Source organism: Centroberyx gerrardi, chromosome 14 (assembly GCF_048128805.1).
Source record: "Centroberyx gerrardi isolate f3 chromosome 14, fCenGer3.hap1.cur.20231027, whole genome shotgun sequence".
Lineage (NCBI taxonomy): Eukaryota > Metazoa > Chordata > Actinopteri > Beryciformes > Berycidae > Centroberyx > Centroberyx gerrardi.
In genome coordinates this window covers 20393980-20416479 of record NC_136010.1, presented here as the reverse complement: position 1 = coordinate 20416479, position 22500 = coordinate 20393980, and the positions used below count along the sequence as shown (strand labels likewise).

The following is a 22500-nucleotide window of genomic DNA, read 5'->3' as shown; positions in this document are numbered from 1 at the left end:
TGGGAGCTTGTTAGGCAGCTACTGCCCATGTGACGGAGGGGGTGCTGGATCAATAATGATGTTTCAGAGTGTATGTGTGTGTGTGTGTGTGTGTTAATGCTTTATTATGTGTTTACGGTGAGTATGTGTGCAGATGGACAGTGAGCACATAGACCTTTAACACTCAGCTCAACAGTATGGCATAAACATGAGAGAGAAAGAGAGAGAGAGAGAGAGAGAGAGAGAAACAAATCAGAGTGAGAGAAACAAATCAGTCCAACAATGGCTGTTTTTGGTGTATGAAGGCTCTATAGTGTTTCAGTTCTCTCACCTTTAAGTACATTGCAACAGTCAGATACACCTAAGGCACACTACAAATAAAGATTCCTTTTCTTTTATTGAACTCATCAGTTGGTTGTTTACTGTGGATGGGGGTATGCGTGTGTCCGTGTTTGTGTCATATCTACCTTGGTCGGTGGGGATGAGCGGGACATCTTTGGCAGCAGGAGACACACAGAGTATCTGGTTGCCGCTGACCTGTCCCTCCACCTCCGTCAGGTTGCCAAACGAGCAGGTGATGCCGGCGGAAAGGTCCGGAACATCACTCACTTTCACCAGCAGCTGTACACGGGGCAGGACACATGGCCAAACAATGGTTTTATTATGTGACAAAGGTTATGATACACTGGTGACATTTTGGGCAATATCGCCTTTAGGAGGGATGGGGATTGGTAGGTGGGACAAAAACATTGTGGATAACATAGTGGTCCGAATGCAATAGTGTAATAAGTTCAAAATACAAAGTACAAAAACATACTGTTGGTCAAAGCTGCCTGCAAAATTGTCCATCAACATTGCCTCAAATGTTGCGTATGTGTCTGAGCCTCATAATCATCAAAATAAGGATAATACTGGGATTAGTATTGTGTTTGGAGCTTTATCTTTCATCTGGGTGTGGATATTATTCCAGAGGTAGAGACGCTATTACGATTTAATCAGTGGTCAATGAACTCAGCTGCTTGAAGGGAAATTGGAAAAATGGCCAATTGACAAATCCTATTTGTTGTTTCCTCTTTCTCTAGAGTTCACAGGGACGCACAGATACACGAAACGCAAGCAAAAACACACACACACACACACACACACACACACCACACCACACACATGCAGACACACACACAGAGGCGTTTGAAGTCATCCTCTGGAGAGCGGTGACACCGAGGCTAGAGTGTTCAGCTGTTCTGCCTATAAATAAATGTATTCTGCGTGCAGGGTGTGTGATCTGGCTCTTCAGCCAAGAGAGGCAGCCTGGATAATTATCACCATGGCATTTCACAGCCTTGTTCCATTAGCTGTTATTTTTGGGCCATACCGTTTGAAGTTTCCCTTTGTTTTATCTGCCTCTCACTAAACACCGCAGGGCTACTGGGACAGGCGAGGCAGCTGAACAGCTAAACTGTAGGCCTTTCAAGAGATGCTGACTGTCTCAGCAGCTCACTACACTGCCTCCCTAGTTAGCTGGCTTATTCTGGTACCCATTCAGAGGATGGGTGTTTTTTTTTGCTTTTCTTCCTTCTGCTGAAGACCTCTCTCCTCTTCCCCTATTTTACTTTCACCATGTTTGTGTTGCTTCACTTTGAGGTGCGTCTGAGAGATCCTTGATTACAGCAATCACAGCAATCAATGTCTTTTGTTCAATGTGGAATTCCCTGAGTAACCTCTCACATTAATTAGCTCTCATCGTTCTGCCAAGACACACATACACGCATAAACACTCCAAATTGTTTGCACGCATGCATGCACACACACACGCACGTACGTGCGCATACGCACACACACGACTATGTCGCTACCGAAAGCAAGCTTGTCTGTGAGTGTTAAGTCCTTGCTCTTTTTGTTCCCCTGTCCTCCCTGATGATACGGTGGGTGTTTTTGGAGCTTGGCAGCGACGGCCAGCCTAATTGGTGGCGGAGTTTTAATAAAGGTAATTTGATTGTTTTCTCTGCGCTTCCCATCTCTCCTGGCGCCCAGCTGAAGAGGCTTTGTTGTCATGGAGATAGCTGTCTGCCACAGTGGAATATGTGAATTGTGTGAATTTGGGTGGCGAGATGACCCTGTTGCTGGCATGGCTGACATGGAAACATTTCAGCATCAAAACAAACATAACTGCAAACATGGTTTACTTCTGATAAACCACTGTTTGTAAACTGGGAGACAGGGCAGGGCGCACTGAGGGCGAGTTGGAGGGTGAGTTATAATGTGATGCAGCAGGATTCATTGTCGGTGCTGCTGGCACTTTCAGTAGAATTATTCTGATGTTCAGCTGGTCGGTTTAGCGGTGTGGGTGTCTAAAGAGCTGAAGTGTGTGTCCACATGTGTGCATGTGTGAAGCAGTCAACACAGCTTAGACAATCAGAGCTTTTTACTGATGCACTATCTGCCTGTTTTCACCCAGTCCACGCGGAAATACTGCACTGTACTCAGCTGCGCTCCGACAACTTTAACACCTACACACCCGCCCACGCAAACATATCTTGGCACATATACTGGCTGCTCCGTACCAAGTGAGCATATGCACGCCGAAACGCCCACGTAGAGCACTTATGAACCTTCCAATCTAATGTTTATGCATCGACCGGAATCAAGACTAGATGAACTGCAATGTGGGATCGTTTAAAACGAAGCCTTACAACTTTGCAAACACCTAAAGATAAAGGAGGGTTTAACTTGCCCAATCTCCAGTTATACATTGGGCATTCACATTGAATAAGTTTATAATGACGGTTATATCTCCCTATCCTAAGCCATCATGGGTTAACATCGAGCAGCACTTTATGCTACCTGTTCAGTTGAAAGATGCTATATATATTAAACAGCAAGGAGTGGATGAGCCTCACCCCTGTCTGAGTTTCCTATACAACATCTGGAGGTTGATTCATAAATCTACTAAGGAAACGGTGTTTTTTGGGACAACCCCTCTATAACTATAGGCAAGAAGCCACTCCAATGGAAGGAGTTTTGCGGAAGTGGCGTTTCCAAAGTGGCTGATCTATACACACAGATGTTGGATTTAAATCATATACGGAATTGAACACAGCAATCTCTCCTGTCCTACTACCTTGGTGGAGATATTTCCAACTAAGAAGTGGAGTGGAAGCTTTTAGGAATAAAAGTAAAGACCTTCCATTGGCATCACATTGGGACAAATGCTTACTGGAAAGAGATCAATTTAAAATAAACTCACCTGGAATCTATAAAGAACTCATTGACAAAATAACATCAAACTTTCAGGCCACAAAGAGGCTGTGGATTACAGATTTAGGATGTGACATTACCAAAGAAGAGTGGGATGAGATTTGGAGTAGGGCCCACACTGTCTTAACACAACTCAAAACAGTGCACCGGTACCATTGGACCCGGTTGGCCTCAGACCAACAGGCACCTGCTGGAAATGCTCAGCTAAGGAAGGGACCTACCTGCACATGGTTTGGGATTGTGTTACAATTAAGAGCTTTTGAGTTGAGGTTTATCAAAGGGTTAGTGAAGTAACAAGAACACAAATAGATCCAGATCCCGCAATTTGCCTACTTAGTATCTTCTCCAGACTTGTAAATCAACCTAAGAGCAAGTGGTTGGCTACAGCCTTTACAGTCGCTAAAAGTTACTATACTGCAAATGGAAGGACACTTCCGCTCCTACTATTCAAGACTGGTCTAATGCACTTGCCAAAATAGCTAAACTAGAAAGAGTCATATATAGCAACATAGACTTTGTGAGCAGATATGACAAAATCTGGGCTCCTTTCCTATCCTTTATGACATGACTGGATATATCCTTGACCTGCTCGTTAAGAATGTTTCATGTGATGTATCATCTTAAAGGTTCTATGTAAATAGGCATGAATTTATTATATATTGCATTTCTAAAATAAGTGCTCTGCTAGTCTAAACACACGACCAGCCTACATGTGTTCTGGTATGCACCAAGGTGCTTGCAACTCTAGGATGTACTGTATAGTGCTAACATGGGCGTATACAGGTCCACACTGATGTATGTCTTGTTAATTTCTTCTGCATTACTTTTAGTATGTTATTTATTTCCATTATCTGTATTATTTTTCAATCTTTTATGTTTGTTTGTCAGTCCATGTTTAGGGGGGATGAGGGCTAGGATGTGGGTGTATGAGATTGGGAACATGCTTGGGGGTGTGGGAATTGGCAGGCAGGTGTGAGTAAATTTAGTGTCTGTATGAACTGTGTTCTTTTTCTGCTCGCCTGTTTCTGTCTTTATGTAAAACCCTCAATAAAAAGAGACTAAAAAAAAAAAAAAAAAACACAGCTCTGCCTCTACATGTGGGTGGGAAATATGCAGATGGGAGGCAAGTTTTTATAGTGCAAGTAGTGGTTGAGATTGCAGGTGTTTGGCATACTCTGTGTGTGTGTGTGTGTGTGTGTGTGTGTGTGTGTGTGTGTGTGTGTGTGTGTGTGTGCGTATGCATCTTTGTTAACTTACAGGTACGCTGGGCTCTGACACTGCAATGCTGTCTGGGTACACGGTGGCCTTCACACACTGGTTGAGAGAGGCGGCGAAACGGTACGGCTCATCTGCGCGCTCACACCGGTTCCTCTGGGAGCAGCTGAACAGAGAAGAGGAGGAGGGGCAAAGAAAGAGAGAGGTTACCAATGCTGTAATAAAATGAAAAAAAAGAAAAAGGAGGGGCTACCGATGTAATAAGAATTAAAACATACTGTAAATAACCCAACAAATATATACATTTAATAGACGACTAATGTTGCAATATTAAAGAAAACATTTACAATAGAAGGCAGGGGAAAGGAAGAAACACTATCAATTTTGTGAAATGAATGTCAACAGAAAGAAAGAGGGAAAATACTGTTTGATAATTGAAGATGGGGGGAAGAAAGAAGGGATGCCAGTGTTGTAACAGAAATGAAAACACTATCCAACAACAGAACGAAGGGGAGGGAAAGACGAGGATTAACAATGTTGTAATAAAAATGAAAACACTATCTAAGAAAAGGGATGATTAACAATGTTGTAATGGGAATGAGAATACTATCTAGTTACAGTCCAGTCAGGGGGAAATAGCGCTGTGTCAATGTCCCCTCAACATGACATTACTAACTCACTCTTGTAAAGACCTGTATTACATAACACTCCCATCATCAATAACAGCTGGCATCTTTGACCTGAGCCCCAATGTTGCACCGGCAGTCCTTCTAAACTGGCCGCTGGCCTCCAGGAGGCTATGCATTCCCAATGAGCCACAGAACTAATCTGCAGCAACATAATGGCTGGCACCACTGCCTCCAGCGCCTAATTTAATACACCATAGTTATACAAACTACCAAGCCACAGCACTAAGCGTTACACACCCAAATTACATCCTTCAATCACCGCATAACTTTGGAGACATAACTAGTGCAAATTACACGCCGTTCACTCATAAGGGATCTTAATGGTCAGACGCTGCATCAAGTACCTTACGACACCCACGAAATCCGCCCTGTCCCTCATTAAAACTCCGCCGTCTCCTCCTTCTTATTAAAACTGTGTTCCCTCCACCCCATTAGACCAAAGGCACTCTATCCTCGTCCAGCCCGGCAGTCTAAGTGTCTGTCTCTAGTCTGCAGGAGCAGCGCCGGCTAACTGGCTGTCTGGTCACAGCGGCTCTAATTGGACTCCGGCGGGTCGGCGGCTGTCCGCGGCGCTGACGAGCCACTACAGCGCTGTCCCTCCTCCCCTCACTGCTCACTGTGTGTGTGTGTGTGTGTGTGTGTGTGTGTGTGTGTATGTCTGTCGGTGTGCGTCAAGCCCATATCATGCCTCTTAACCACATACTCTCACACATATTGACTCTCAGCTACATCTTCATCCACAACCTCTCTGTGTAATTATGCTGTCAGAAGTTCAAGCCATATCCACCAGCCACACACATGAACAGTCACAAGCACGCAATGGTTCACACACACACACACATACACACACACACAAACACTCGCACATACACACATCACTCCCTGGGGTTTTTAGAGAGCAGAGAAGTGTAGAATTAGTGTAGTAGTGTGCATCTCCCACTGGGAAAGGGGGGGCCACTGCGCCAGGCATGTGAACGCGTTTTAAAATGGTTACCTGGTTTCCCCTCCTTTCACCGCCCCAGAAACTCTATTTCTACACCTTCAATATGACGATTTTAGATTTCCATCATCACTCCTTTTATGCATTCTCTTTCTTCTCTTCATCTATTTGACTCCACCACTCCATCTCCCTTGCATTTGCCACATCTCTCTCTCTCTCTCTCTCTCTCTCTCTCTCTCTCTCCCTTTTGTCTCGCTCTGTCACAAGTTGAAATTAGTACACCTTTCTTGACAAGGTGTTACTCTGTCTGCAATTTGGTGCTTCTCTTTTACATCCACAATGGCAGCAGAAAATTATACTTAATGTGCTTTCAGGTGTGGGCTGCGGCACGATGTTTTATGCATGTCTCCTAGGCGTGGGGGTACAGATGCAAAAACCTGGGCGGTCATTAAACTGACAAAAAGCCCCGCATTGATTTTCCTCACTGTGATTTTTTTTTGTTGCAAAATTCATTTCAGTAGGGAGGGAGGAGGGAGATGGAAGTGCAGCGAGGAGGTATGGAGGGAGGGGGGCCGGTGGTGGGGGGCAGGATGTTCGCTGTTGCCATGGTTTCGGGAGACGGCCATTATCTGTGTGTAGTTAGAAGCTGACCCCTTGCCTCTCTCATTAGCTGAAGTGCATGCCACTAAGTGTTGACTAGCATCCTGCCTTCCCCATATTCCCCGTCTCGACCCTCCCTCCCCTCCCTCCCCTCCCTCCCCTCCCTCCCCTCCCTCCCCTCCCTCTCTGGCCCCGGCCTGTCACTCAACAGCCTCTCCGCCGCTTTGTGTTCCATCACTCACATTCCTGAGGGTGCCCTCACATTGTGGAATGCTCGGAGGTGTTAAAGGAACGGATACACAAGCATGAATGCCTGTTGGTGTGCACGCGTTCGATTTTTTTTTTTTTGTTACACAGCAACACACACAGCTGGATAAAATAACATGCAAGAATGAAGGAAGGGAAAACGCGTGTGCGCGGACACAAGCCCGCGAGCACACGCAGACACGCATGTGCACAAACAGATCGACGATACGAGCGCGTGCGGTTCTTCCAACCCGGTGCCTGTCGTAAGCTAGTGGCCATTTTCCCCTAGAGCCGCAGCTACAGGCAGTGAGCCTGGGTGTTACTCTCTCCAAGCCCTGTCCATGGTGCTGAAGTAGTAGCTGGCTGTTCCATCATTCCTCCTCTCTGCTATCTAAAACAACGCTGCAGGATATGAATGCAGCGATAAGTGGCAGTCACATTGCATGCAATCTTGTTAAATGAGTGGGAAAATGAAAAATATATACATATAAACAACACACACAAAAAAAACACTAGTATATTGTTTTCTCCTTTGGCAATTTGTGTGGGCTGCAGACAGAAATTAAGCTTTGACACTGCATCAAATCTAACACAGTAGCCTATATGTAATGTACAGTGTAATAGTGTAATGGGCAGTGGCATGTAGCTTTCTGTATGACGTGGGTGGGTGAGGATAGCGGAGGCCAGACCTCTGGGTCCTTTCCACCAATGCCCGCTTCTTATTCCCTTGCCCTAGACAGGCAATTACACTGTCGTCTCCGCTGTGCTGGGCTCTGATAGACACACGGACACGCGAGTGCGCGCACACACACACACACACACACGCTAAAGCACACAGACACACACTTGTGGAAGGGAACGTGGCCACACAAGTATGTGCGTACACACTCAAAGACATGCACACACACACGCACGGTCACACATGTGCATGCACTCGCTCTCTCGCTCTCAATCACACACACACACACACACGCACACACAGACACGCAGCCCGGCCTTGACAGCAGAGCAGGAGAGGCACGCGACAGGGGAAGATTTTTGTTCTCCTCTCCCTCCTCCCCTTCCTTTACCACATCTAAGGACTTCAGTGGAGGTGTGAAGGCAGCCTGTCTGATTGCAGCTCTAGCTGTGAGCACCATGTTTAAAAACAGGAGGAGAGAACAGAGGGGGAGCCATTTTAAAATCACCACACAGAAAGGCAAAAGGGGCAGAGGAAAGGCGGCATGGCAGGACAGTATGGTGGGTGGGGGGGAGGGGAGGAACAAGAAGAGGAGGGAGGAGAGATGTAGGTAGAGAGGGGATGAACTAGATGTATATTGAATATTTGATGGTGCTTAACAAAGCTTTGCCGGTCTTAAGTGGTCACCTGTTACGTTACAGAATGTCTTCTTCACTGGCATGATTTGATTTGGTTGAATGGAGCCCTGGTGTGGGACTGTGTGTTTCCGCAGAAACACATGTTAATGTAAACATGTATGGAGACTGACTGCGCTGGGACTTTGCCTCTCCAACATGAAAAGTGGAATGATTAGGCGAGCAGTGATGTGCAGTGCCGGGCCACGCCAGGCTGCCTACACACACACACACACACACACACACACACACACACACACACACTGCCTCCTCCCTTCACAGCCTGTTCTACGCTCATACTGAGTGATTCAGGGCCTTTGTTGCTTGCTGCTGCATCCCTAAAGTGTGAGAATATCCATTTAAATGGGGACCACAGGAGGGATGGAGGGAAGCGGAGGAGGATTTAAAAAAATAAAATATATATATATATATATATATATATATATATATATATAAAAAACACAGGGTTTTCAATTTCAAACTGCCACAGAGATGTTAAACTCCACCAGCTCAAGTTGCTGTGTGGGTTTGGGCTGACATGTGAGGGAGCAGTTTGAAACCCAAAGTTCACGTCCGGGGTCAGACCAACCACAACAACTCATAGACTGTCTCCTGTGGCCGTGGATAGTGTCACCGCAGGACACCGTCCACAGGACACAGAGCGCAGCATGGCCATCCCCGGTCACTTCACTTCCTCTCATAGATCGAGAAACTACTGTAGTGTAAACTGAGAGCATTCACACACACACACACACACACACACACACACACAAAGATATGCAAACACAATGTTTTTGGTCTCTGTTGAAGAGATTGGTTAAGGGTGGGAGAGAGGAGAAAGAGGGGGGAGATAAAGACAGAAAACGGTTCACAAAGAGGCCATTGCTCAGTGCTCTACATCAAGCTAGCTGGACTTCAGTTGTGTGGGCTGAGCGTGAGATGACAGAGACAAAAAGGGGAAAAAAGAGTGGGAGAGGGAGCAGTGGAGGGATAGTAGCAACTGAGATAGAGAACGAGCCAACAAGCGAGAGATAGAGAGATGAACACTGGGCTTTCAGGATAACTGAATTGACTAATATGGAAGTAAATGGATTTATTAATAATTGGCTTATGAGTAATACAATAATTGCAACCCACCCCCTCCTCAGCAGCATGTCTGGAGCTGTAAATTAAATGCTTCCGCCAAGCTCCTCTGCAGATAAACCTGAGCTAATCCATCCCAGTTGCATATCTAACACATCTAGCCTACCCACTCAACATACTGACGCAGTATTTCAGCCATCATTAATAACCTGTAGCAGCCCTATGTGCTAGGAATCCATGGAAGTATTGATACGCGTGCATGTTCGTGATCGATATCTCATTAGGCACAGATTGCGGAGATGGATGCAGCTTTCCCCTGCCTACTACAGCTGATGAGTCGGCCATTAGATACACAGTCTGATGTCCACAATGGGCCGAAGCAGCCATTATCATCGCTGGGCTAATTGTTGTTGCCAGTGGTAAATTAGAGGGGATTTTATGGTTGGTGTTTGACATTGTCGCAATTTGTATGGGGTACAGTACTGTGCTGAACATGCCGCATAAGCAAATGGTCTATCTAAAAAAATATGTGGAAGTCATATCAATGATTTATTTAATGCAGTGTTTTGATGCTTGGTGATAAGAGCTAAGTTGATTTTGACGAACACATGGGAACAATGGGTAACCTGACAACAACATAAATTAGCATTACTACTTCCTCTCTTAAATCCTTAAATCCTTTCTCTTAAATCCTGGGCCACATTCCAAACTAAGACTGCTCCGTTTAGGGATTGGGCCACGTCCCAAAGCCTGACTGCTCCTGGTGATGAAGTGAAGCCACTTAGTCTGCTTCAACCAGGATGCCGAACAAATCGTTTGACAGCATTTAAGCTAATAACATTGATTTGTGGAAGTGGACATTTCGTGCCATTTCTTCTGGCTGCCACAGCTCCGGAGTGAGGCAAACGAGAAGAAAAACGGATAAAGCCAACAGAGGAACAAAGAGAGAAAAACACGGGTGGACAGCAGAAAGAAACGCAGTTCAGTTGGACACAGGTAGTGCCATCTCCTGCTCTACTGTAGCTGTTGCCCTGTGGGTTGGTACTGAAACAGATCTGAGCAGTTCAGCCACACGAAGACTGACAGTACAATACAATACAGGATCATAGTGCAGTAGCGGTGTGTTATTCTGCCCAGAGCAGCCATCAAATGCTGACTCACGCTCTGCTGGGGCCTAATACACCAATAGCCCAAAGCTGTCATCCACATAATAAACTAGCGCTGATCTAGACACACTGAATAGACTCTCTTATACACATATTACATATCACCATTCACTACTTTAGAAGAATTGTACAGATTATAATAGCATTACTTGGGGGGGGGGGGGGGTCACTACGCTGGTTGACTGCTGACCTTGGCATTGCATCACACGGTCCAATCTCAACCCTTGGATGGAACTCAGAGTTGTCACTAATCCTGACAAATCTCAACAAAACCTCTCGTCCTCTCCAGGAATGCGGGAGAGAGCTGAGAGGGAGGAGGGAGAAGAGAGCGACATGGGACATTTTGAGATGGAAAAGCCTCTTTTGGGCATGATTAGAGAGCTAATCTAACCACGATGAGCTGCAGGCTGAGAGAGAGAGGAAGGAGGGAGGGAGGGAGAGAGAGAGAGAGAGAGAGAGAGAGAGAGAGAGAGAGAGAAAGCTTCAGCATAGCTCCATGGTTCTGGATTGTGGTCAGACGATGGCTGAACCACCAATACCCATTCATGGAGCTGCGACTGAAGAGCGCTTGAGATGATGAGCTCCCTTTGAGCCGCAATCAAAACGCTGCTCGGTTTTGTGGGCCGATGAGTGTGTGGCATCAAACACTCTCTCCCTCTCTCATTCTCTTCCCCTCATTCTCATCCCCTCGCTCTCTCTCTTTTTTTCCCCCCTCATTCTTCATGCTTTCAGTGGGTGCCTAGCAGCTGCCGGTAATTAAAGGACTTTAGAGTCTCACACCACGCTGGATCGGAGGAAGAAGAAAAAGAGTAGAGAGAAAGAGAGAGAGAGAGAAGACAGAGACGCCACTCCTGGCCAGCCCACCGTCTCTCTCTCTCTCTCTCCCTCATTCTCTGTTTCTCCTCATCACCGCAAACCAAGCTAATGTCCTACCATGTTCCTAATTAGCCACCTTAGAATGCAGGACTTCAATGAGCGCACACACGCACACACACACACACACACAAACATAAAGATGGGAAAGGGAGGGACGGAGGGGGAAACATAGTGTTTAGAGGAGAAGAAAAGAGGACGGATATTGTGGATGGCAGCTGTAGGAGGAGGGAGGGGGTGATCAAAGCGATGGGTGTTTATGTGTGGCAAGCCAACCATCTCTAGAGTGTGGAAGAGCTGAATCCAGAGGGGAGAGCGTCTAAATGGGAGACAGCGCAGCGCAGAGTCGAGCCGCGCCACGCCGAGCTGAGCGGAGATGAGATGAGTGGCATAGCTTAGATGCTTGCTTTGCCATGATGGGGGATGGAGGGGGGAGGTGTGTGTGAGGGAGGGGGGGGGGGGGGGGGGGGATGCACGCAAACATGGGGACGAAGAAGGAGGAAAGATAATTTCGCAAAATCAACATTGGTTTAGGGATGGATGATGGAGAATTGGAGCGACGGAGGGAAAAGGGGGATAGAGGGAAAGCGGCAGTGATCGCAGCTGCGGATGGCACGGCGACTGGCAAGAAATGTAATTTTGGGCGTGCGGGGTGGGGGGGGAACTCTTCACCAAAAGGGTGCAGCTGCCTTCATCTCCAGCAGTATTTGACAGAAGCTTCCTATTACTCCTGGCTACATGCATGCACTACACCGACAGTCTCTCTTTGTGCTAACTAATCATTCTGGTTTACTGGTTTAGCATTTTTAATGTCTCTCTTTTTTTTTTCCTTCGCTGTGTCATTGATACCTTCGGGTCAAGATTGCTAGGTAGCGCTCTCAGTCATTTCCGGGCAGAACCCCGTAGAAGCGCGCATCAGCAGCAGCCAGAGCCAACTGGCCTCTGAAAGCAACTTCTCGCCCCTGTCTGCCTCTCTGCGGTAACTCAGCCAGAGCTGACAGGGGTTCTGCCATACTCATTGCGGGGTCAGAAGGACAGAGAGATGGGGATTAGGACCAGAGACAGGTGGCACGAGGCTGCGTGGCGTTGGGGAAACAGATGGCTGATCTGATGTGAAGCTAGGTGCTGACCTTCTCTCCCCACGGTACAGTACAGCGGTCCACACAAGTGTTTGTGCATGTACACCAACATCGTGCCCCCACACATGCATTGCACACACACAGACACGAGCGCTCACACACATGCTCCAAAAAAAAAAGGCATTCATACAGTCCATCAAACAGCTGTTTCCTCCTCACAGCTGCTTTCAGCATAACAGCTCCGAAACCCATTTCACCTTTTTGCACCGGCGACATAAACACAAAACTCTCACATACTGCGGTGGATTCACATTCCCACCAACCTGAATTATTCCATTCCCTACCACACCTACAGAAAAAGAGTATGATTAACAGCCTAGCACGGAGGCTAATGTTGTGGTAAATGATCCCTGTGTGAAGGCATGCAGACTGCGGAGAACACAGGCTGTAGCCAGCCCCTCCCATAGCTCCGCAGGAACACATGCTGAATTACCTTGTCGCCAGGCAATTATTTGTCCTGTCCCAGCTTTGGAGTGATGTAAATTACTTTAAGTGCACTTTGCAGGGGCCGCCATCACGGTAATGATGATTGCGGTGGTGCTCTGACACACACAAAGATTCAGCTATACCTTTAGAGAAGGGGCTGCTTTTAGGAGGGGCTGTAAGTGGGGGAATTTGGGATATGGCGGCTAAACAACAGCTCAGACAGATGAGTGTGTGTGAGAAAGAGATAGATAGAGAGCGAGAGAGAGAGAGAGAGAGAGAGAGAGAGAGAGAGAGAGAGAGCAGAATGTCTCTTAGCTTCTTTCAGGAGTGTGTTGTATTCATCTTCTGTCCCCAGCATACCCCTTTCCATCATTTCATCTAACCACAGTCACTTCAGTCCCATTTACAGATGTCTACCACAACGAATGACTCACATCCAAAATATGATAAATATACAAGCTTTTTTTTCCTCTTCCTTTCCGGCACAGCGGCTGTCAGCTGTGTTGCAGTAGCAGGTCGGGTCCAGCAGGTGTCACTCATGGTTTCTATGCTCAGCGTGTCCTCATGTACTACTGTATGTAGGTAAATAAGCCCTAGGTTACCAAGAATACTCACAATAAGGATATTTTTGGCTTTACAAGAAGATTCAGACCGTGTCTATTACATGTTTACCATTCGGGTGCTAAGGCACAACATAAGGCACACGCGGCGGTCCCATGCAAGTGAGCCATCTAGCTGTTCCACAAGCAATGAGTCTGTCTTTGGTCTCTTCTGGTTTGTCTTTTCAAATTCTAGAAAGTTCAACAGACAGTGAAAGGTCTCACTTTGTATTAATATCAACTCATGTCAGAGTAGGACAGCATTCACTCTGACTGCGACAAGTAGCTCTGAACCAGCTCTGCACCTCTGAGGCACAGCTATTAATTTCCAGTCAGACACTGTCTACTCTCCTCAAACTCCATCAGATCTGGGATAAACATTGGAGAAAAAAAAAAAAGCCTAAACCTGCCTGGTTGTATAACCTTTGTGTGAAGAAATGGAGGGACATTGTGGGAGTGGGTTCACGAGATGTCTAACAAAGTCTGTAAAGTCTGGATGATGGTTGTGCGATGGTTGAGGTTGCTGTCGGAGGGATACTCACATGTTGTGCAGGACACACCAGCCACAGTGTGGGTCTCCGGAGCTCAGGCACTCTCCACATGTCCCGTACTGCTCACACGATTCAATGGGAACTTGGGTCACCTGGAAGCACAATAATATATCAGGGTCAGTCTGACAAACATCACAAGATGCAAACAGAGACTGTGTGTGTGTGTGTGTGTGTGTGTGTGTGTGTGCCTATTCAGATATTTGCATCCAAAGTTTTTCACATATAAAATAAAAAGGGAATTGTGTTCCTTTTCATTTGTAATATTTAGTTACGATGATTCTAAATGTGTAATAAATCATACCTCCCCCTTCCTCATTTTTTTATCTGTTTCAACAAATACACTGGCACCACCTGAGATATATATGAAAATGCAGCTACAGCTCCAAGCTGACGATAACTATGTAAATATTAAATATTCACAGTAAATATTCAGATCTCTCCGCTGATCTGAATTACGGCTGCGGGTTGTGTGAGTTTCTGTCCCCTTCAGAATATTAGGTGCACTATGCCCCTGCACGTCTGTGTGTGTGAGACGTGTGTGTGTTGTTGGGGGCCGTGCAGTTGACAGGCGTGTGCATTTGAGAGGGCAACTGTTGCCTTTATCTGCAAGCCAAAGAAACAGTAGTGAGCAGCTGGGACCGGCTGGCCAGAGAAAGCTGCCTCTCTGCCATCACTGGGCTTTTGTCTGCACCAGCGCATCTGTCCACCTAGGTAGAGCCTGTACAAACACTCCCACACAGGGAAGGAAAAGTGACAGGCCCTTTTTCACGAGCATGTGTAAAGTCCAACTTCATTACAAAAATGTATGACTGCAGTATAACTGTGTAACAAAAAAAAGTAATTAGTAAGAATGACAGGCCATTTTCCAATCAGCTAGTGTAAAGTCCAGCTTTATTAATAAAAAATATATGACTCCAGTATAATTGTGCCACTAAAATGTAATTACTAACAGTAACGGGACTTTTTCCCAAAGCTTGTGTAAAGTCCAACTTTATTAGACAAATGGATGACTGCAGCATCACTGTGCAACTGCAAAGCAATTATTAACATTGTGCTATAGCTTGTTCTCAAAAAGTCGACTCAATGGAGAATGCAGTAAGAATGTTATTTTAAGGTAAAACACGTTGGAAGTGTCAACACGGAGGAATTTGAATAGGCACTTCGAGCGCAAAACAAACACACAGGGGTGTTGGACTATCATTTGAATAAAAAACAAACATCCTTGTGCTTATGCTGATATGTGATTTACATTAAATGTGCACAAATGCAGGGGGAATTTACACATTTGAACACAATGGAGAACACAAAGACCGACTCCTGGTGCTGATAGAAAACACCCATCTTAGTGACAGAGGTGCCAAAGTGTGTCGCGTCTCCCCAGCCAGCCGGCTACTGAGTGTGTGAGTCAGTCGGGGCAGAGAGCTGTGTGATCCACAGGCTGGGGCTCTTCTCTGCTGCTACATAACACACACTTGTCCTTCTGTCGGTTTCTATATGTCTGTATGTGTGTGTGTGTGTGTGTGTGTCTGGCTGTGTCTGTCTGTTACTGTCTGTCTGCCACACATGGTTCTGTTGCACCACATGGCCTTCAGTCTGTTTGTGCGGCAGCAGAGGTCCAGAGGTCCGTGCGTGTGTGTGTGTGTGTGTGTGTGTGTGTGTGTGTGCTTGCAAGTGTCCCATGGGGCTACTCCACTCACACCTGCATCTCACTGGGTCAGTGGGAGTATACAACTGACACACTGACACAAACACCACCGCCACACAGGAGACAAACAGAGGCACGGGAAAACTGAAGGTTGAGAAATGGTTTTGATAGTTTGACATAGATTCATTTTCAGCCTTATCTGTGTTTCAATTTCCCGGCAATTGCCTTGTTGGGAGAGAATAGCGGGTGCAAATAACGCACCCTCCATTCACCCGAGACTACAGCTGGGTTTTCATCTGAGTATTTTTGTTTAATTATGATGTATCCAATGAGAAAAACTGGTTAACAGCAAAATTTGAAAACATTTCCATAATATCCCAAAATGTTTTTACACTCGTTGGAAGAGGAAAATGTTTTTGTTGCTGAAAAAATGAAGCAATGAATACCGCATTTGTTGAAAACGCATGATGATGTAGCTTTGGCATGATCAGCCCAATGAATGGTTCACTCTCACTGCATAAGAGTTCAAAAGTGGCTTTGGATGTTCTGAAACAATATTGTCTGTAAAATATCTGTCCATCACGTCCTTCAGGAATGTCGTACCCACTGCTGTTGTAGTTGTATGGCCTTTAGAAAACTGCCGAGTGTATTTCTTTGTCATCTTTAGATGTTAGCATGAAATATGGCCAACATTAGCTGGCACTAAATAACAATAGCAACTTCCCCAATACTCATCAATGCTTGAAAGATTGATTCAATCGGATCAATTCTTTCCATTTTGCCTGTGGATGTTTTTTTTTTTTTGTTTGTTTTTTTTTTACTATGGCTGAGATCTAGTTTCAGTTGGCAAAGCTGTGAGCTGCAATGTTTTTTTTTTTTCTTTTAATGTGTTTTGTCTTTGGTACTCAAAAGCGCAATAACCCTCCACCTGTCTGCCTGGTCTCCAGCCCTGCGGCAACAGAGAGGAGGGCCTCCCGGACAAAGACAGCCATTGACACGGTGGGACGCTGACAGTCCCTGCGCTGTGTGGCGGCTCCTCCACGGACACTCCTGTTAGATTAACCCCCTGTCACCTCAACAAACTCTATCTGAGTGTGTGTGTGTGTGTGTGTGTGTGTGTGCGTTCGTGTGTGCCTGCATGTGTGTATGTGTGTGTGTGTGTGTGTGTGCGTCTCCCCTAGCTTCAGGACAAACAGGTGGCATGCTGTAATGAGCTGCAGACTGGGTCACATCAGCAGCAGAAGCTGGAACTGATGACAAACAAGCCCACCAGGAACATGCCTTGGCTGGGGAAACACAGCGGCTCAGTCTGGGTATGTATCTGGATGTCTGTGCTCTCTCTGAATCCCTCTTAACCCCCAAAGCTTTCAGATCCTTCCCAAAACATGTGCGAAAGCGGCGAAACTTTATAGTGTAACTTTCAACAGAGGCCCAGCTCCATGAAAGGGTTACAGTGTGGAGACAGCTGTCAGCAGGGGGAAGACGGGGGAGTGTTGCGGGGGGGGGGGGGAGCTGGGGGCGGGTTGGGGGTGTCCCTTATGGAGCGGTGTCTAAAGACAGACAGACACAGCCCGCTGTCAGCTGATACAGACTGAAACAAAAAAGGGAGGGAGAGGGGGGGGGGGGGGGGAGGGGGTGATATGGAAGACGGAGAGCGAGGCAGAGAGAGAGACAAAAGACGTAAAAAGGGAAACTGAAAAAGAGCGGAGAAAAGGCAGAGGAAAGAGAGAGAAAATGCATGCATGTGTACTGTATGTGTGTGTGTGTGTGTGTGTGTGTGTGTGTGTGTGAGTAAGTGTATTGATGTTTAGGCCAGCATGAGCCAGTAGTGGAGGTGAGGAGGACGGGGGTGAGGGAGGGGTGAGGGGGATCACAGCAGCTGTTGCCCAGCACACGCTACAGTCACTCAACGCAGCAGGGCTGCACAATGAAGCCCCTTCTCCCACTGAGTTGTGTGTGTATGTGTGTGTGTGTGTGTGTGTGTGTGTGTGTGTGTGTGTGTACAGTATGTGCCTGTGCGTGTGCATGTGTGTGTGTTTGCGTGTGTGTGTGCTCACACATGCACACCGCCATAAGGATGTGCACATACTCGTTCCTGTGTTTTTGAGGAAGACAAAGAAGCACTGCATGTGATCTAATATTGCCTCCAACTTTCTCTGCTGTGTCTCTCTCTCTCTCTCTCTCTCTCTCTCTCTCTCTCTCTCTCTCTCTCAACAACGTGTTCACGCCCACAGCTGACCTGAGGTCGCCTGAGCGTGTTGCTGCGCTAATATAATTTCTGCAGAAGATGGCCTTAGCAGGGGGTTATTATTCAACCAGAGAGGCTACAGTGGAGTCGCTTACCGCAGCAGCCTGGATGACTGACAGCCAAGGGTTAAAACAACAGCTTCCTCTCTTTGGGCTCGTGTTGAATAGGCTTCAGCTTCCATTATTGTTGCCTTGCATCACTAAATGTGGCGGTTTAGCCTCCGTTATTGAAACCTATAGCTTGATTTAATAGGGGGTTTGGGTGCTATTATTATGCCACAGCCTTAAAGCTGCACTAGGCAAGATTTTTATGCAAAAATACACTTGTGTTACCTGCCTGAATTGCAAAGTGGGGCTGCAACGGAGAAGTGCATCCCATCGTCATAATTGAGACCCCGTAGATTTGCCCTATTTGCCAAAACTAAATTCTGGTGTTAGGGATGATCACTGGCAGGAAATCTCTGCACACAGGAAGGAATGAAAACTTAAGAGCGAAATACAAAACCTGATCCTAAATCAGCGAGTGAGTGCTCTGTCCAGAGAAAGCTGGACTCACAAACAATGGCTCAACCTGCTGCCAAAGGATTCGCTTCATCTCCACCAGCCACTAAGAAGAAAATAATGTCTGAGGGCACAGTTTACTTACATGATTTTTGGGAACGGAAGTCTTCCAAACTCAAACCTTTAAATAACCTTTAATAAATAAGGGGTTTTGCTTATTTTAGTTGCAGCTGTGTCTCTAGAATAAATTTTTAAAAAAGCAAAATAGGGAGGTGACAGTATTGTCACAGGCAGCTGGTGATGGGATACTGCACAATACACAAGAGCAGAGGTGTGTTTTGCCTCCCTAGCATTCAAAGAAAAAAGGCCAGACCATTGAAAATTCCCACTGCACAGGTTTTCCGCCCATATTTCTGGCTACCTGTGAACACAGTGTCCGCTCCTCCTTTTTAATTTCCTTTTCAGTGAGGGAGAGCAGAACGGAGGGCAGAGGCGTTTGGCTCCGGCACCCAGGAGAGGATGACAATGTATGGGCATTAGAGAGCAGCGGGAACGCTTTCATCTGTTCCTCCCTCTCTGCGGCGGAGAATGAATGGTGGCTCCATTTCAGCCCCTCTGCCCCGCTGCCCTGAGACCCAGCCATGCACACTGCACCTCTGTGATGGATGGGGTCACGGGGGCAGAGCAGGAGAGAGGAGGCAGAAAAAGAAAAGAGAGAAAAAAGGGATAAAGAGGGACAGAGCGGGGTTGAAACGGACCATCACTCTGTTCCAGTGAGATCCACACTCTGCGGCGCCAGATGTGCCTCGCCACGCTGAGAGAGAGAGAGAGAGAGAGGGAGCAACAGAAAGAGAAAGAGAGAAAATCCCACCGTCACAGGAACGCAGAGGAAGCTATTTTGCAAGCCGTTGCCAAGGCAACAGGCCAGCTCTGACCTCAGGAGAACTACCCCCCCCCAATCCACAACCCCCACCCCCTCCAACCTCCTGCAGTGCACGGTAAACAGCTGGCACCTCTGGGACTGCCTGCCACCTACACCCCCTTTTAAACACGTCCACACACACACACACACACACACACACACACACAAAATGCATGCAGACACACCCACACACACACACACACACACACACACATGCACACACACACACACTGCTGGCTCCCCTACTCCCTATCCATTTTTAATGAGAGTTAGCCAGGCTACCACGTCACTGGAATGAGGCACATCGATCATGACCACAATACCCATTCCAACAGAGAGAGAGAGAGAGAGAGAGAGAGGGAGGGAGAGGGAGGGAGAGGGAGAGAGGGAGAGAGGGAGGGTGTTGAAATAAAGACAAAAAGAACAAATACTCGCTGCTGAATGAATGAAAAGCAATGAAATCGAGTGGCCCCTGAGTCCCATACTCCCACACTGACCCCGCAGCCAATGTTTCCTGTGTCCAGGCCGACTACAAGGCCGGCCGAGCCGTCTCCCCGGCCAGCCACTCCATAATCTGCTCTAGTAATCCCACTGAGACTCTTCCCAAGGCCAGAGGCCACATCTCTCTTCTCTCGTTCTCTATCTCTCTCCTCCTCCTGCTCCTCCGCTCGCAAAATCCTTCTGCTCTCTAAGACCCAAGCAAATCCACTCTCTGGTGTTGTGGCACAGCCATCTCATCCAGCTTGTTGACATCCGCCCACAATGCGCGCCACTCTCTCTCTCGCTCTTGTTCATTCCCTTTTTACCCACCAGCCCCCCCCCACCACCACCACCACCACCACAACTGCGCATATTTCCTCCTCTGTGTGGTTGCCTGGCACTGAATATCCATCTTAACAAGTCATGTAATCTTGTGTTGAGTCTTAAAATCGTATTTTTCTCAAAACAGCTGAAAAAAATATATCTGCCAATGGATGGGAAATAACTTCATTTGATTTGTATCCAATGCAAATCGACTTGTTTCAAGAACTTTCCTGAATTAAGCAACATTGTTTCGATAGTAGCAAAACAAGTGAAACTGCACTGGAAAGAAGGGAAATTATCTCACACCATTAGCAGATTTTTGTACTTGTTTCACAGAGAACAGATTTTAAAACAGAATATGAGAATAAAGTTAAGAGTTAAGAGTTTCTGCAGTGTGAGTCTGAGGTCAGTCAGTGGTTCAAACCAATTGCCAGTCTCCACCGTAAGCCTGGCTGGCTCTGAGGAGAGAGGTGAGGGCCCGTGTTGAAGTGTTGTGGCTAGTCTGGGGATAATCAGGCCGGGGGACTCACACCAATTACACTCAGCTTGATTAAGGACCGAACTGGGGTTGGGGGGGGGGGGCAGGGGGCAGGGGGGCGGGGGGGTAGGGGAGGTTGTCTGTGCAAAGACAACACAACAGCTGGGAGCTTTGATGACGGCTTAAAACGCACATTCCAAGAGCAAATGTGTCACGCAATTACAGCCACATGTGCACATAATGGGTGCACATAAACAAACCTCCTCATCATACAGATAAAAAAACAATATAACACGTTATCCCCTGGAGACAGAGAGTAGTGTCGCTATCTGCTGCTCTGTTGCTCCACGCTGAAAGGAATAGCTTTTAAAATTCTTGTTTTTGTTGTTGTTCTTGTTACAGATGTCAAAGGGCTCGCTGACAACAGGTCGTTTAAGAGAAACAAGTTTTGTGATGCAATATAAAGTATTGATTTTTTTCTATTGTATAACATGTATTAAAGAACTGTCTGCAGGCGTAATGCAGGATAGATGCGGGATAAATGGAGGGTGAGAGACTTCCCTGATACATAGCATTGTGTATTAGTGCATTTTCTGAAGGTCAGATCTATTCAGAGTGGGTTGCAGCGAGTGTTTCTGGAGACACACTGGGTGTTTACCAGACAAGCTGACTTTAAAGTAGAGGAGACTGCATTCAGAGTAGACATTACTCATTGATTTTAAGAGAGCAAACTTGAAGAAAGAGGCGAGGCTGAAGCAAAATGAAATGACACAGCTTGCCTCATCTACAAACCACCATCTCGCATACTCCAAATAATATTTGGCGTGGAAATGAGAGCATTTAACCTTTATTGTCACAGCCAGCTCTCTGAGCCCATCTTTTCCTTATTTCTCCTATTCACATCAGCCACTCAAGGACGAAACACAAAACACACACACACACACACACACACACACACACACACACACACACACAACCCACTGTTTATTGGATTTGGCCTGAGCTCCCAGATTTGGGTCAATTGAAAACAAGGCTCGGCGCAAAGAAAGAATGAAAAAAGAAAAAAACATAGGAAAAACATAGGAAAAAAAAGCTACAACCTAGTCACAGTAGACTACCATGCAAACACACAGACACATACACACTCTCTCTCTCACACACACACGCACGCAAATACAAAGACTGCAGCACTGCCAGTCCATGACAAGAAAGGAAGAAACTGATTGAAAAAGAAAAGAGACAAGAAAACCAGCCTTGGGACTGTGGAGTGAAAGGAGAGTCGGCTATGGCAGGCATAACCGCCACAGTTCAGTCAGGCAGAACTACTGTACTCTAATGCCCACGCCGAGGAGCGAGGGTACCATCCTCCTCAACCCCCCCATGCTAGGGCTTTAACCCCCCCTGTGCCCCCTCTGTCCTGGGCAGGGCCGGTCCCTGGCACCTCATCAGAAGTAACAGACTGGTAGGAGACAGGCTGCCAGGCAGGAAGGCAGGAAAGCAGAGGAGTAGCAGGTCAGCCGTGTGCCTTCTGACCGCAGTTTGAACTCTAAGGCTGAGTTCCTCCTTTTTTTTTTTTTACTTTGGCAACATCTTTGGTGCTTAGTGGTTATTGCTTTGTCGTTTCTGCACTGCACTTCCTAGAGATCACTTGTCAATCAAACAGCGTAGCCTTTTTCCTTGGATTTGCTATTGATGAAATTTGAGTTTCTTTAGGCTCCACTCTTCTGTTTGTCTGTTCAGCCATGGTGGCTATCACTGCTCATGCTAACTACCCAGTTCTTCCTCTATT

The 22500-nt window shown here is 46.7% G+C and overlaps 1 protein-coding gene across 1 annotated transcript in view; it reads right to left on the bottom strand.

The window, feature by feature from the left end:
• The window catches only part of plxna2 (plexin A2), a 151816-nt gene that overhangs the window by 67667 nt on the left and 61649 nt on the right, over positions 1 to 22500 (bottom strand). Inside the window, exons 4-6 of the mRNA XM_078288068.1 lie at positions 14106 to 14206; positions 4492 to 4615; positions 447 to 600 (exon numbers count right to left, since the gene is read on the bottom strand). Coding sequence (XP_078144194.1) covers positions 447 to 600; positions 4492 to 4615; positions 14106 to 14206 — 379 coding nt within the window. The remainder of the gene's footprint in view (positions 1 to 446; positions 601 to 4491; positions 4616 to 14105; positions 14207 to 22500) is intronic.